Source organism: Lycium barbarum, chromosome 10 (assembly GCF_019175385.1).
Source record: "Lycium barbarum isolate Lr01 chromosome 10, ASM1917538v2, whole genome shotgun sequence".
NCBI lineage: Eukaryota > Viridiplantae > Streptophyta > Magnoliopsida > Solanales > Solanaceae > Lycium > Lycium barbarum.
Window position 1 is genome coordinate 9,156,601 of NC_083346.1, and position 16,097 is coordinate 9,172,697.

Genomic DNA, 16,097 nt, shown 5'->3' on the forward strand with positions numbered 1-16,097 from the left:
CTTGCTTGGTCATCACACCTATATATATACATATATAAATATGGCACATGGCCGGTCATGTGCTCCCCTTTTTTTCTCCAAGTTTCTAGATTTTTCTTAAGTGGGAAAAGATGACTAATTCCCTTGCCTTGTCATCCCTTGCCTCTATATACATATATATTCCCCACAATTATATGGTATACACATGTGCCATTTCATGGCTTAAAAATATTGGCCAACCATGGCCCACACATGCCACACACACACGGCCACTTGGCCATTCTTTCATGAACTAATAAGTTCCCAAAATTTCACTTTTAACCCCAAATTTTCCTTAATATTTCATGAGTCACCTTGTGAATTTTCCTTTTTACCCTTGGCCTTTCTCAATATTTCCGTGCTAATAATATCCATAGATAATATTCATAGCAACTTGTACATTAAAATAATTTTTTTGAAAACGGTCTTGCCCTTAATATTCCATACTAACGATACTCACAAGCAACTTGCATGTTGGTCAAAATCAAAATATGGCCTCGTCTCGACTTATCGCAACCGACTTAAAATATTTTGACGTACAAAGATGCGGGATATAATAACCAGCCCACTTATTCGTTGGGTTTGCTTCTTCTTCAATAACCATGGGTTCTTCAACCATTTTCTCTTCATCACTCAACACATTCTCTTTCACCAATGCATTTTCCCCAATTGTTTTGCCACTCCTAGTAGTAATTGTGTTGCATTTATGTTCACCATCGTTCCTTGGATTTGCAACTGTGTCACTAGGGAGTGAGCCTTTCTGCCTTTGGTTTAGGATTGCCGAGATTTGGCCAAGTTGAGACTCCAATTGTTTAATGGAGGTGGAGTATGAACTTACAACTTGACCCATGGATTTGACCTCATCTCTAGTCTCCTTGCAAAAAGTGTTGGTGGACTCAACTTTCCTCAATACCTTTGACAGCATATCTTCAATTTTTGAACTAGCGGAGTCGCTATTGGGCGGTTGACCAGAGCTTGGTTGATTTTACTTTGGAGGGACATACGGATTTGTGCTCCAATGATTGTTGTAATTGCTATTGTATCCCCCTTGGTTGTTGTCACGATTATCTCTCCAATTAGAGTGACCTTGTTCTTTATTCCAACCTTGATTCCCTTGACCTTGCCGCCAAGATCCTTGATTTGGACCTTGGTAGTTCGGACGGGAACCCTCCCTTAGATTGTTGACATAACTCGCCTCCTCATCATACATTTGGAAACATTGCTCATCCGGAGGACCCCCTTCAAAGGATTCTACCGCGTTCACCTTTTTGCTTCCGCCACCCATGACATGTTTTGTCAGAAGGTCCATTTGGGTGACAAGTTTGGCCATGGACTCATCTCTCTCTTCCTCCTTCTTAATCATCTCACGAGTGAGCACATGCTTGGAGGAACTTCCTCCACCCACTTCCGAATCCCTAGTGTGCCATGCTTCATTAGTCTCGGTCAATTTATCCAATAATTCACAAATGGTGGCATAAGAGTTATCCATAAAAGACCCCTCTGTAATGTTGTTCGCCACTGATTTGTTGACCGAATCTAGAGATCTATAAAATGTTTGTAGAAGCACACCATCGGGCAACCCATGCTTGGGACAGCTTTTGACTTTCTTTTTAAAACGAGTCCAAGTTTCATGGAGAGCCTCATCCGAAAGTTGACGAAAGTTGTTGATTTCGTCACGGAGTTGTAACATCCGCGATGGAGGGAAGAACTTCTTGAGGAATGCTTCGGTCAGTTCCTCCCAAGTAGTGATGGAACCGGAAGGAAGATCATCTAACCAAGCCGTGGCTTCCCCCGTTAGGGAGTACGGGAAGAGCCGTAGCCTGACTGTTTCAATTGAGACGCCCGGATGCACATTGGTAGAACAGACCCCAAGAAAGTTCCTAAGGTGCCTATTCGGGTCATCTTTGGGTAGACCACCGAACAGGCCCTTAGTGTTGAGCAGGTGTAGCATTGTGTTGGTTATATGGAAACTCGAATTTCCAATCAAAAGTGGGGGCTGAATTGCAGCTGCATAGCCTGCCCCCACAGCTTCTTCACCAACCGCTATTGGTGGGTTTTGGACTTGGATACCTTCCTCATCCATATTGTCTCCACAACACACAACAACAAAAAGGCAATAAGAAATGAAATAAAGACTAAGAGTAAAGTTTTACACTAGTTAGTAAATTTCTAAACCGTATTCCCAGGCATCGGCGCCATTTTTTATAACGTCCAAATTCACTCCTCAAAGAGAAAGTGTACACGGTCGTATACAATATAATTTACCCAACTATGAGTCGGGGTCGATCCCACAGGGAATACAATGAAGAAATATACTCGATAAGTGTAGCACCCGACTATTAGTCTATATTTCAATGGGGAAAGAAATATAATAGGAGTTTGATTGTTGTTTGTTTATTAAAAACTGAGAATGGTTATAGGATGTAAATAATTGGTAAATGGGACTAAGATTGTGGTTCCAATGGAGAGTAATGCGTTTGGGTATGAATTCAACTTATTTATATGCCTAGGTGCATTAAGCCAAGGGTCACGCGATTCTTGCCAAATGTTTTCCAACCAAATCAGCAAATTTCATCCTAAGCTTTTCCAAGCCCTAGGATGTTTTATAAGAAAGCACCCATGTAGCCTCAACTAGCTTTCCTATTCCTAGTTCAAGCTATTAGATGGATTTAATGACCCACATTGTTGCTATTAACTCTTTTCCTAACCTCTACTTTCTTTTCCAAGCAAAGTAATGGTATTAAGGCACAAGTAATGTTGTACACCATCACAAGACATTGATGCTTGAAGAGTTAATAGAAAACACCATTAGCATATAAATATAATATGAACATGAAACCCAATCACATAACTAACACATTGGATCCCACAACCTTAGCTGAAAGATTAGCTACTAATATTCATTAAAAGTAAATCAATCAAGTAAAATATATTCATAAATCTTACAAAAGTGTTGGATGAAGAAGATGACAAAGCCAAAAGAAATCTCTTAAATGCTTCAACAACCAACAGTAAATGACTCCACAAGAGTCTACGCCAAAAACTGCAGGATAATTGTCAATCCAAAACCCTAGCAATCTATTTATAGCATGTCCAAAACGGGAACAATTTCCAGACAAAAATGCCCCTGTGCATAGGGTGCGAATCGCACATCGTGTCGCATGTTCAACCTGCGAGTCGAAGGTTTCGCCATATCATCGCAGGTGTTGCATCTTCATTATCTATTGAGCAGCATCCGCGACACCAGCCGCGATTCGCATGTGCCACCTGCGACTCGCATGTGGTGTCGCATGTGGTGTCACTTGTGGTGTCTTCTTTTCTCATCTCTGTCAACAGGTGCTGCACCACCTGCGACTCGCATGTAGTACCTGCGATTCGCAGGTGGTGCCCTGGTTCAGTTCTGCTGGGTTTTTGCTTTATTTTGCTTCGTTTTGCTTCAAATTGCTTCAAGTTGCTTCCGGCACATGTTATTCTACAAATTGACACAAAAACACAAGAAACGACATCAAAAGTACTTGAGGATTTACAAAAGACTAAGTAGTTGGCGTCGAATGAGCCGTAATTTTACGACTCATCAGGCTTCAGTACTTTGCGCGATCAGTCCGCATCGCGGGACCGATGCGCAGATCACTGGAGGGTTCTGATTTTTCATGCGCGATCGGTCCGCATCCCGAGAAGCGCCTGATTTAACGTCGCAGCAAGACGTAGGCTTTCCTCAAGCCTCTTCTAGATCGATGGTGGACCTCGCGCGGTCAGTAGCCTCCCCGTAGTAATGCTTCACCTTTTCCCGTTCACCAAGAATGTCTCATCCGAGTTGGGTTTCTTTAGTTCAACTGCTCCATGTGCAGTCACACGAACTACCTCGAATGGTCCGGACCACTTACTCTTCAACTTTCCACCGAAAATCTTCAGCCTAGAGTTATACAGCAAGACTAACTGCCTAGGCTCAAAGTCACGAGATTGGATGCGCCTGTCATGAATTCTCTTAGTTCTCTCCTTGTACATTTTTGCGTTTTCATAAGCATGATAGCGAAATTCGTCCAACTCGTGCAGCTGCAATAGTCTCTTTTCTCCAGCTTGAACCATGTCTAGATTCAGCTTCTTGATCGCCCAATATGCTCTATGCTCAAGCTCAACTGGTAGATGACATGCCTTACTAAAGACGAGCTTATAGGGAGATGTGCCAATCGGAGTTTTGTAAGCTGTTCTGTATGCCCACAGAGCATCATCAAGCTTCAATGACCAATCTTTTCTACTTACGCTCACAGTTTTCTCCAAAATCCTCTTGATTTCTCTGTTCGATACCTCCACTTGACCACTTGTCTGAGGATGATAAGCAGTCGCTATCTTGTGTTTCACCCCATACTTGAGCAACAATTTATCAAAGAGCCGATTGCAAAAGTGCGTACCTTGATCACTAATGATGGCTCGAAGGGTCCCAAACCTTGTAAAAATATTCTTTTTCAGAATCGTGCCACCACACTAGCATCATTGGTGGGAAGTGCAATGGCTTCCACCCACTTCGAGACATAGTCTACAACAACCAATATGTACTTATTCCCCTTGGATGGTATGAAGGGACCCATGAAGTCAATACCCCACACATCAAACAACTCGATTTCTAAGATGCCCTTCAAAGGCATTTCATGACGCTTGGAGATATTTCCGGTTCTCTGGCAGCTATCACATGCTCGTGTGACTGCCAGTAGAACCCGGACTGAAGTACCTTTGCAGTTGTTCTGTCACCAGCATGATGTCCCCCATAGGGTGATGAGTGACACTTCTCGAGAATCGCTGAGACCTCTTCCTCTAGAACACACCCTCTGATCAGTTGATCTGTGCCAACCTGGTAGAGATAGGGCTCATCCCACACATAGAAACGACTGTCATGCAAAATCCGCTTCTTCTTCTCGTGATTAGCACCCGGGGGGTAAATCCCACTTACTATAAAGTTCACCATGTCTGCATACCATGGCACTTCAGCTGATTGAAAAGCAAAGAGTTGTTCGTCAGGAAAAGTCTCCTTAATCGCCACTGCTTCATCCACATGTCCCCGATCTTCTAATCTCGATAAGTGATCTGCTACCTGATTTTTTGTGCCCTTTCGATCAAGAATCTCGATGTCAAACTCTTGCAGCAGCAACACCCAACGAATAAGCCTCGGCTTTGAATCCTTCTTTGCAAACAAATAACGAACTGCAGTGTGATCTGTATAGATAATCGCCTTCGTGCCCACACGATATGATCGGAATTTGTCAAAGGCGTAGACAACCGCCAATAACTCCTTATCTGTGACAGTATAGTTCATCTGGGCTGTATCAAGTGTCTTGCTGGCATAATAAATAGGATGAAAGATCTTGTCCCTTTTCTGACCAAGGACAGCACCCACAGCAAAATCACTTGCATCACACATCAAAATAAACGGCTGAAACCAATCGGGTGCGATGATAATAGGAGCCGACACTAACCTTCGTTTCAGCTCATCAAAAGCCGTCAGACAGGTTTCATTAAACACAAACTTCACATCTTTCTCCAAAAGCTTGCACATTGGATTAGCAACTTTAGAGAAGTCTTTGATGAACCGTCGATAGAATCCTGCATGCCTAAGAAAACTGTGCACTCCATGAACTGAAACGGGTGGTGGCAATCTTTCAATTGTTTCAATCTTCGCCTTGTCAACCTCTATTCCCTTGCTCGATATCTTATGCCCAAGAATGATTCCCTCTCGAACCATGAAGTGGCATTTTTCCCAGTTAAGTACCAATTTTCCCAGTTAACACGGCATCAAGATGATTCAAACAGTCATCAAAAGAATCTCCAAAAACAGAGAAGTCATCCATAAATACCTCCACATAATTTTCCACCATATCGGTGAAAATAGCCATCATGCATCGCTGGAAGGTTCCTGGGGCATTGCACAATCCGAAAGGCATCCTCCGGAATGCAAACGTGCCATATGGACATGTGAATGCAGTTTTCTCTTGATCCTCAGGTGCAATCATGATCTTGTTGTAACCTGAATAACCATCCAAAAAGCAATAATAATCGTGCCTAACTAATCTGTAGAGCATCTGATCCATGAAGGGCAAAGGAAAGTGATCTTTTCTGGTGGCGTTGTTCAACTTGCGATAGTCAATACATATCCTCCAAAACGTAACAGTCCGTTAAGGCACCAATTCATTCTTCTCATTTTCCACCACAGTTATGCCCCCTTTCTTCGGGACACATTGTACAGGACTCACCCAATTGCTGTCCGAGATGGGATAAATAATGCAGCTGTCAAGCCACTTGATTACCTCTTTCTTCACCACCTCCTTCATGATCGGGTTCAGTCGCCTCTGGCACTCAATACTGGGTTTGCTGTCTTCCTGTAATAATATTTTGTGCATGCAAAATGAGTTACTAATACCTCGAATATCAGCTATCGACCACCCAAGGGCTCGGACTCGATCTCTTAGCACTCGTAACACACGTTCAACCTGCACATCAGTCAAATAAGCAGAGAGGATTACGGGAAATGTGTCTCCACTACCCAAGAAAGCGTAGCGAAGGTGAGGAGGTAATGGTTTCAACTCAAGAACGGGAGCCTCTTCAATAGATGGTTTCGGCTTCTTCCATGACTCTGGTCTGTCTAGCTCCTCAACCAGTGTACTTGCTCGTACATAAGCAATTGAAGTGTCAAGAATGCCAAGACACTCCTCCACTTCTGCATCGGTGGTCAGATCTTCCCCATACACCAAAGCTGTCTCCAACGGAACTCGCGAAGCTAGAAAGTGATCTAACTAGGCATTAGTGAGCTCGGGTTCCACTACAGAAATCATCTTCAACTCCTCATAATGGGCTGGAAGCCTGGTGGCTTTAAACACATCAAAAGTCGCCTCTTGTCCATTAACTGTCATGGACATCTTCCCATCTTTCACTCGGATCACAGCATCGACAGTGGCCAAGAATTCTCTCCCCATGATGAGAGGAACACTCTTATCTGCCTCATAATCAAGTATCACAAAATCAACCGGCAGAATAAATGGGCCTACCTTCACAAGAACATCCTCAATAATACCATCAGGGTAAGTAATAAATCGATCAGCCAACTGCAACGTAATAGTAGTTGGCCTAGGCTCTCCCAAACCCAACATTCAGAACACAGAGGTGGGCATCAAATTAATACTAGCACCCAAATTACACAATGCTAGCCCAACTTCAATGTTGCCAATCGTAATCGAAATTGTGAAGCTGCCCGGATCTTTCAACTTTGGAGGAATTTTACTCCCCACTCTAGAACTGCACTCCTCAGTAAGTGCAACAGTCTCAAACTCTGTCCAACGCCGTTTGTTCGCGACCACATCTTTAATATATTTCACATATTTTGGGATTTCTTACAAAAGCTCCACCAAAGGTATGTTGATGTGTACCTGTTTTAAGAGTTCAAGAAATTTCTTGCAAGCCGAGTCTGCTTTCTGTAACTGAAGTCGTTGTGGGAAGGGAGGGGGTGGTCGCACCACTTCCTCTACATGTTGCTCTGCGAGTGTTTGCTTTGGTTCAGCTCGCTTAGCAGGGATAAGTTCTGCCTCTGCTATGTTCTTCTTTTTCGGTGGCACTTCTTCTAGCTCTCTACCATTCCTCAAGGTGACTGCCTTGCATTCTTTTGGATTCTTTTCAGTATCACTCTGAAGAGCACCCGGAGGTCTGACATTATGCATAAGAGCCATCTGCCCCATCTGACGCTCAAGCTCGTGAATAGATTTCTGCATCTCAATCTGAATTTTCTGATTTTGCTGCTGCATCACTTGGTTTTGAGCTATGAGCTGCTTTATCATCTCCTCTAAATTGCTAGCTGGCTGAGCTTGAGGTTGCTGATAATTGTTTGGCTTGTGGAAATCCTGTTTCCCAAATGGAGTGTTGTAATTATTTCCATAATAGTTTCCCCGATTACCAATACCGCGATTCTGCTGTCCCACAAAATAGACGGACTCTGAATTCAATGGACAATTGTTATAATCATGAGGTTCACCGCAACTTACACATGCTGCCTGCTGAATATGTTGAACTGGTTGAATCTGCTGAGCTTAAGGAAATACCCTCAACATCATGTTAGTGAGAGTACTAATATCATCCCGAATAGCTGCAACATCATCAACTTTAAGAACCCCAGTAGCTTTTTGTGGTAACCCCCGACTATTCTCATAATACTCATGATGACCCTTAGACATCATCTCAAGGAGATCTTCCATCTCTTCATATGTTTTGTTTAAGATCTTCCCTTGAGCTGAAGCATTCAACAGGGTCCTTGATTCATGGTTAAGACCTTCTACGAATTAGTTGCCAATGATATCCTTTGGCTGCATGTGATGGGGGCAATCTCACAGATAGCCCTTATACCTTTCCCAAGAATGTGGTAGAGATTCGGAATCTCTCTGAGTGAAGTTAGCAATTCTTCCTCGTAGCTCTTTTGTTTTCTTGGTTGAGAAGAACCTGTCGATAAACTTATTTGATAATATCTCCCAAGAAGTGATAGAACCTGCAGGTAGATTCGTCAACCATTCCCTCGCTTCGCCAATCAGTGAGAACGGAAATAAGGACAGCTTTACATAATCATTGGGAACATCTCTATATTGGAAATTTTCGCTCAACTCCACGAACTGCATCAAGTGCTTATGCGGGTCTTTACTAGACTTACCCATATACTGGCACGTATGTTGCACCAGCCGCACTGTTCCTTCTTTTAGCTCGAAATTTCTAGTAATTTCAGGCCAAACAATAGCCTTAGCAATAGTTGCCAGACTAGGCCTAGCATAACTAGATAAAAGAATCCGTTATTCTTGTGCCCTAGCAGCTGCTCTTTCACCCTGTTCATCGCCGTTTCTGGCTCTATCCCTTTCTGCCTGTTCAAGAGCAAGTCTTGCTGATTCATTAGCCATTTTTCTCTGTCGGTTAAATGTTCTTTCGATTTCGTGATCAAGATCAACTAACGGTTTTCCTGAACTTCTAGTGCTTGGCATAAATCAGAGAATCCTGAAGTGACACAAGTAGAACAACGAAAAAGTAATGACTTGAATAGAAAGAAACAAACTCAAATTAGAAAAACAGTAAATTTTTCTAAGTCCCCGGCAACGGCGCCAAAAACTTGTTGCTCCCAAACGCACACGTAAGCATACGTGGTCGTACAAGTAATATAGACTGTTAAGTCCAGATATCGATCTCACAGAGACTTAGATTCTACTGTTACGCTAATTCAAATTCGAATGAAACTATTCAAGAAAGTGAAAATCAAGATGTTTGTTGTACTAAACTAAAACTTAAAAGTAAACAATTTGTGATGGTGTTTTTGTGACTGGGACTATCTTGACAAAGATTGTAAGAATTATCATATGAGAGAAAGATCTAGGGTTATGGCTTTCGACAATCCAGTTGATCTTCAGACAGTTCCACCTATTTTATTTTCTGGGTTACTAGTTGACGGGTTAATTATACTTTATGATATTCTCTCGAACTACTCACAAGCCTGTAGATGTTACTATAATGCCTATATCTCTATGGTTATCAAAGGTAACAAGAACGCATTTATTTCTCCGTATTCAACTAAGTAGGGCTAAAGGGTATATCTCTATCCTCAGTAGCGAAACGATTAAATCGAACAAACTCTATTTATTCTTATTACGTACGTGAATTCCCTTTCTCAAGTTCAATTCGCGCACCACAGATAGTGTCTAACTATTGCCAGATAATCAAACAATTAAGATCAAGAATAAATAAGCAACCCAAAATATGAAAAATCAATAGATAATACTTGTCATCAAACCAACTTTCAAGTCTTTCGCCACAACCCTAGAATTAAGAAGTTTAGCTACTCATGATTCGATCATAAACAAAAGAATTCATGAATAAACTAGGGTTGAAAAAGATGAAAAATAAAATAAACCTAGAGAGAGAAAATAGAACGGTGGCTTACAATTCCTTGAATAATCCCAGCACACCGTTCTCAGCTATTAAAACATTTGTATATAGTCTAAGGTAAAAACAAAAAATAAGTAATCCAAATCCTAGTCGAATCGGGACAACTTTCGCAGAACCCCGCTTTCCTTCCGCATCGCGGAAGGATTGCGCAAAGTACTGGGGCTTCTCGCTTTCCTTCCGCATCGCGGAAGGATCGCCTGATGGTATTGCATGGCAGGTCTTGTTCCCTTTCTTCACGCGATGCGGAAGAAAAGCGGACCCTTCAGTCGAATTATTTTCCTTTTGGTTCATCCTTTGTGGGCTCCGACTCGTCACCTCGTCTACTCGACATATGCTTCAAACTCAATCACTTTAAGCACAGTTTTCCATCGATTGCCGTCATCGCACCTATACACATGAAATATAACGACATAAGTTCGAATACGACGATTGCATCATGAATTAAGCGATAAAAGTCATAAGAGTAGGCTGTAAAATGACACAAAACATGATATTTGTGCCAAATATCACACCTCACCCTGAGGTTCTGAGCGTGCCAGAGGGACTATATCTCAAGAAGAAGCAGGTTATAGTCAAGGGCGCAAGGGCGAGGGGAAAAGGAGATGATCATGACTTGGAGCGTCCTGTTATTAAGAGGAAAAGGGGCGATGGAGACGATGGCGAGGGCGGTGGGGATGGTATGAGCCTAAGGCCTAAGGATAGTCTCTGGCATACTAAATATGGGACCCACTAGTATATACAATAATCTTGTACAGTTTAAGTAAATATTGTATATTTAAAGCGTTTCTATTTATATTTATAAATATTATCTTAATCTTTATTATTGTTTATAGAGTGTCACATCCTAAATTGATAATTAAAAAAAATGTGACACATTCGAAATAAAGGTAAGCATTAATTTAAAAATAATACGAAACCCTAAACATAAATAACGTAAAGCTAAGGACTACAAGTATTCAAACAAAAATGGACTTCGGGCACTTTTCAACCACTAAAACGACAATCCAAATTTTTGCGTATCCTTGATGTATTCAGCCTACCTTATTAATGGCACAAAAATAAGCAGGGTTCTATATAAAATATTGAAGTTCTGGAGTCTCAAAGCATGATTAATATACGGCTAAAGTACGTAAAAAAGTGTGAAAATGTAATAAGAGTTTGTTTTGGCAAAATAGGAACTCCTATAATACTACGCTAAAAGTGAGATGGGATATCCTTTAGCGTAGTAAAATACTGCTTACTGCGCTAAAGATACTTTTGTACCAAATTTTTTTTGGGGGGTGTTTTGGTTCACTTGGGTTTTTATTGGGTCATTTTGGTTCCAGACTCAGTTAACAACAACAACATACCAATATAATCCCACAAAGTGCTGTCTAAGAAGGGTAGAGTGTATGCACATCTTTTGCCTGCCTTGAGAGGTAGAGAGGCAGTATAAAAAGTCATGGCAAACTACTATAAAAGCATGATAAAGCAGCATGAAAAAAGGGCAGTATCTACGTACCACAAATTAATACGATAATCGAAGTACAAGAAACAATAGCAAGAAGCAAAAAACGAATGACAAGAAACTATAAGAGTAATACTACGACTATCAATATGAATGAATAAGTAGGACAATGCATGACTACCTACTACCCGTCTACCCTAATCCCTGTCGTTCATAGCCTCCTATCTAAGGTCATGTCCTCAGCGTTCAAGTTAACGAGAAAGTTAATAAACTGAGAATGTTAAAGAAAGGGAGAATAACATTTTGGTCCCACAGTTATTGGTAAATTTTGATTTTGATCCTTGTGTAATATGATTCAACACATTTAACCTTCAATTAATTAAAATGTGTATTTTTGTTCCCCTTATGTAGGGAATATGTTATATTTGAACTATTTTTAGACGTCTATTATCCTCAATATAGAATAACACCATGAGTTTAATATAGAACAAGGGTAGTTAAGCAAACAAACGGTTAATAATTCTGAAAATTTATAGGCAAACAAATTAAAAAGTGTACATTTCAAATAATTAAAGGTTAAATATACTTAATTAGTATCATAAGAACTAAATTTAAAATTTATCATAATTGCTATTAACCCTAAAAAATATTGGAGAATTAGATGTTGGGAAATTTATGATTGAGAAATTTATGATTGAATTAGTATATGATTCTCTTGGAAACTGTATGTTATTCTCTGGAAGTAAAATCTAGTGTCTTATGATTAATGTCTCAGCTATTATTGTGAATGGGTCCAACATCTTATGATACTCCCACGTCTTGGCCGAAGGGTTCACTAATTTAAGAAATGCATCCGCTACAAATGAGGAGGAGGAGGATTATTATACCTTAACATAATTGGAAGTCCTAATTAATCTTCTAAGTGTAACAAGAGTTGGGAGCAAGATTGTTTATGTAGAGACACAAGTTGTACACTCATTTGTGGTGATCTAATAACCAAAACTATACATTTGGGGTACACGTCACACGTGTAAAACCACCGTTACGTTGCTTGAGTAAGACAAGTGATTATAGTGGAATCTCTTTGATGAAGGGAAGACCGGATACAAGCTTGGAGAACCAGTATAAAAAACTAGTTTGCATCTTTCATCTCCATTACTTTATGGAAAGATTCATTACTACCAAGATAACGTGGAATAAAATCGAAGTCACGCACGCAACTAGCAAGCTAAAATAAACTATTATTAATAATATTTGGCTTATGACTAGGAATTTTTTATAATGCAGGAAAATGAAAGTGTGGAAGAGATATTTACAAAATTCTCTAAGATAATTGAAGCACTCAAAAGCACTAACAGGACATACAGAGGCCAACACTCAAGTTGTTGATATTTAATGATCAATCTTTCTTGCATCAAGCCGGTTGGACATAAAAAATTATGTATCCCTTTTTTTCAAAAGAGAGATCTAAAATATTGGAAAAATTTCACTTATAAACAATTTATGGTTTAAAATTACATATTCATAGCCCATATTTTAATTACAAACCTATAACCCAACATTTCATGGCCCAACTTGAATATTCACCTTTATACAACAATATATAACTTTATACACCTATTGTAGATAATGTATATACCTTGTATAAAAGTGTATAATAATGTATAAGACTAGTATACAATATTATACAACAATATATAACTTTATACATCTACTGTAGACAATGTATAAATTTTGTATAAAAGTGTATACTAATGTATAAGACTAATAAAAAACTGAAGAGGAAAAAAATGGCTATGGCGGGTAATTAAAAAAAGATATGCTAAAATGGGTAAATATTTTGCCATAATTGGCAGTGTAAAATTCCCTAAAATATTTTGGTTATACATTAAACTGATTCTTCAATGACTCTTTTCAAATTTGAATCACATGCTCAAACACAACTTCCACTTCTGGATATCATTTCTTAACTTCAAAACTTCAAAAAGTCTTTTTCCAAATCGAAATTTATATACAGATCTAATCCATCCGTGCCAAAATGACGATAATTTTGACAAAACTTATTTCTGTTTCATAATCATTGGCCCAATTAAACGGTCCCAGTTCCAGGTCTACTAGCTCTACTTGCCCGGCCGTATTCAAGTAAGATAACCACACAAACAAAAACTAATTCAAAGACCAACTAGGAGGGAAAAAATATAATTTTTAAACAACTATGTATAAGCCCAAAATTGTTTTGTTACAAAACTTTCACATCTCTCCGTGAGAAATAGACGCTATTACACATTGATCTTGTACATTTTTTTTGATCTTGCACAACATTATGTAAGCCACAAAAATGTTTTGGTACAGACCTGTTACATCTCCCCGCGAGATACAGAGGCTTTACGGCACCATTCTTGTAAAAGATTTAACAAATGAAAATGAAAAAAAAAAAAATCTTTACATCTACATACATGAAGAAAATCTAGCCACGGCCAGCCAAAAAAAAAAAAAAAGGAACAGTACCTTCACTTGATTGTACGATGAACTTGTCGTTCAACTGCACATCATCCACGTAACGAGTATCGCCACGAGATGTCCTCACTGCTGCAGTTTAGTACAGCAGGCATTTCAACTGGGACAACAACAGTTTCCACTATGTTGAGATTTGTGAATTTCCTTCTGTTTCAAGATTTGGTTCTTCACTACTGCAGAACCTTTCTCCACTAGACTTGGTACATCCATTATCTGTAAGCAAAATTTGAGCAGTTAGCAAATATCTTCTAAAGTCTTAGATACTTTGAACTCTAAACTACAAGCGACCCGTAATCCTTTGGAAGTGAAATGTTTGGCATAAGAACCAAACTACCAAAAAGCATAGCCTGGCGTTCGTACCAAAACAATATGTCTCATATTTTAAACTTTCAGCAATTAAGACATCAGCTCAGTATAGCTGTATAAGAGTTATTTCCCTGCATTTTCAAATAACTAGATACAATACTACATGATTGTAAGGGTCGAGAAGATGAAAGGATATAGCAGAACGCTTGTATGAAATCTCATTAAAAGAGTATTGTGTTCTGCTGTCCACAAACAATCAGCAGGCTTTGAGTAGAAAGTTTCTCTCTCATCCATCACGGGATCATTTGGTTTTCCATTTGTATGCAATATTTCAATATCACAATGATAGCATGCATTTTGTGCAAAATATGAAAGGAGAATACAGCTCGATATTATAGGAGATATGTAGTTGTCTAGTTAAGCAATATATTGTTCCCAATTTTAAAGGTTATCCCATAAAATGGAGGATAAATGATCGACAAGGAATGTGATTTTTTCCAATAAGGCATTACCTATATTTTGCTAGCCCCTTTCCGGTATATGTCTAATTGACAAATCAAACATCTAATATACGTGGCCTCTAGAAAATCTGATCAACTATCTGTCATAAACAGTAGCGAAGAAAAAGAGCCTTTAAGGAGTACCTTCAGTGTGAGATCTTTAAAACACAGCTGCACATTTTCTCGTGTCCTAGCACTACATTCAAGAAATAAACAGTTGTGCTCCTTTGCAAATGCCAGGCCTTCTTCTCTAGTTACCGCCCTTTCACTCTCCTGAAAATAGGATATGTCAGTAACATAAGCAAATTTATCATAGTTGAGCTTGAGTTTCTTATTTTCCACATAATTTTAAGATGAGAATACTTGAACGTGACTGATGGATGGAAATTATCTGACACAAAGTGTGAAGCACTTCAACTTAAAAAAAAAAATTGATGATTTGTCTGAGTGAACAAGTTGAATTGCAACATACATTTGTAGATTAGGTTCACAGAGAATAATCATCAAATCCTTTCTGGAGAATATCGTAGATATGCAGGATTTCACTCTTTTAGTAATTCTTTGCCTAGTCATAAGTACGACTTTTTTCAAATACAATTGAACCATCAATTTTCACAATTTGCTCCTTATACTAGGTAGTGTCAAACAAAATGAATGGATTAACTAATATTTGACTTCATCATAATACAAAAGGATAAGCCACACTCACCCTATCAACTTTGTTCCCAACTAGCATCTTGATACACTCACGATTCGTGGAGTAAAACTTTATATCCTTCGCCCAAGTTTCTGATAAGTTCGTAAACGTCTCTCGCCTTGTTACATCATACACTAAGATTAGAAAGAAATCAATATTAGTTATCATAAAAACTAGCAACTACCACCTCCATGAAAAGAATAAGTACAGAGACAGTGATTAGCAGTTCACTCTTGTAAAAAACAATAAAGTTACAAACTATTTTTTCCATTAAAGTAATTGCAACTATAATAGCAAGTCGCCAAGCTTTATTCACTATAATGACAAAACCTACCCATCAAGGTGACATTATTATTATAATGGTTAAAGTTACATAATTTTAATGTGACAAAAAATATATTATTCTGACTTTAGTGTTAAAGTGATAAAGTTTAATTACATTAATATGACAAAAGATAGTTTTGTGACTTTACTGTTATAGTAAAAAAACTTCACCACGAAAAGCTGTGGTGGGTTAATAAATACGCCTCCATCTTTAACTAGAGATCTCGGGTTTGAGTCATGAGAATGGAGTCGCCTTCGGTAGGGAGCACTAGCCTTATATCCCAGGTTGAGACTTTCTGATACCAATCTAAATTAGTCTAACCCCAAAATGAAT

At 39.2% G+C, this 16,097-nt stretch overlaps 1 protein-coding gene across 1 annotated transcript; it reads right to left on the bottom strand.

The window, feature by feature from the left end:
- Positions 1-8,831: 8,831 nt before the first annotated feature.
- LOC132612690 (ras-related protein RABC2a-like) lies at positions 8,832-15,777 on the bottom strand. The gene is made up of 6 exons (XM_060326800.1): positions 15,774-15,777; positions 15,452-15,573; positions 14,887-15,015; positions 14,050-14,149; positions 13,928-14,008; positions 8,832-8,983 (listed from the first exon to the last, which is right to left on the bottom strand). The coding sequence occupies exons 1-6, from the start codon at positions 15,775-15,777 to the stop codon at positions 8,832-8,834; spliced, it is 588 nt and encodes a 195-aa protein (XP_060182783.1).
- Positions 15,778-16,097: the final 320 nt, after the last annotated feature.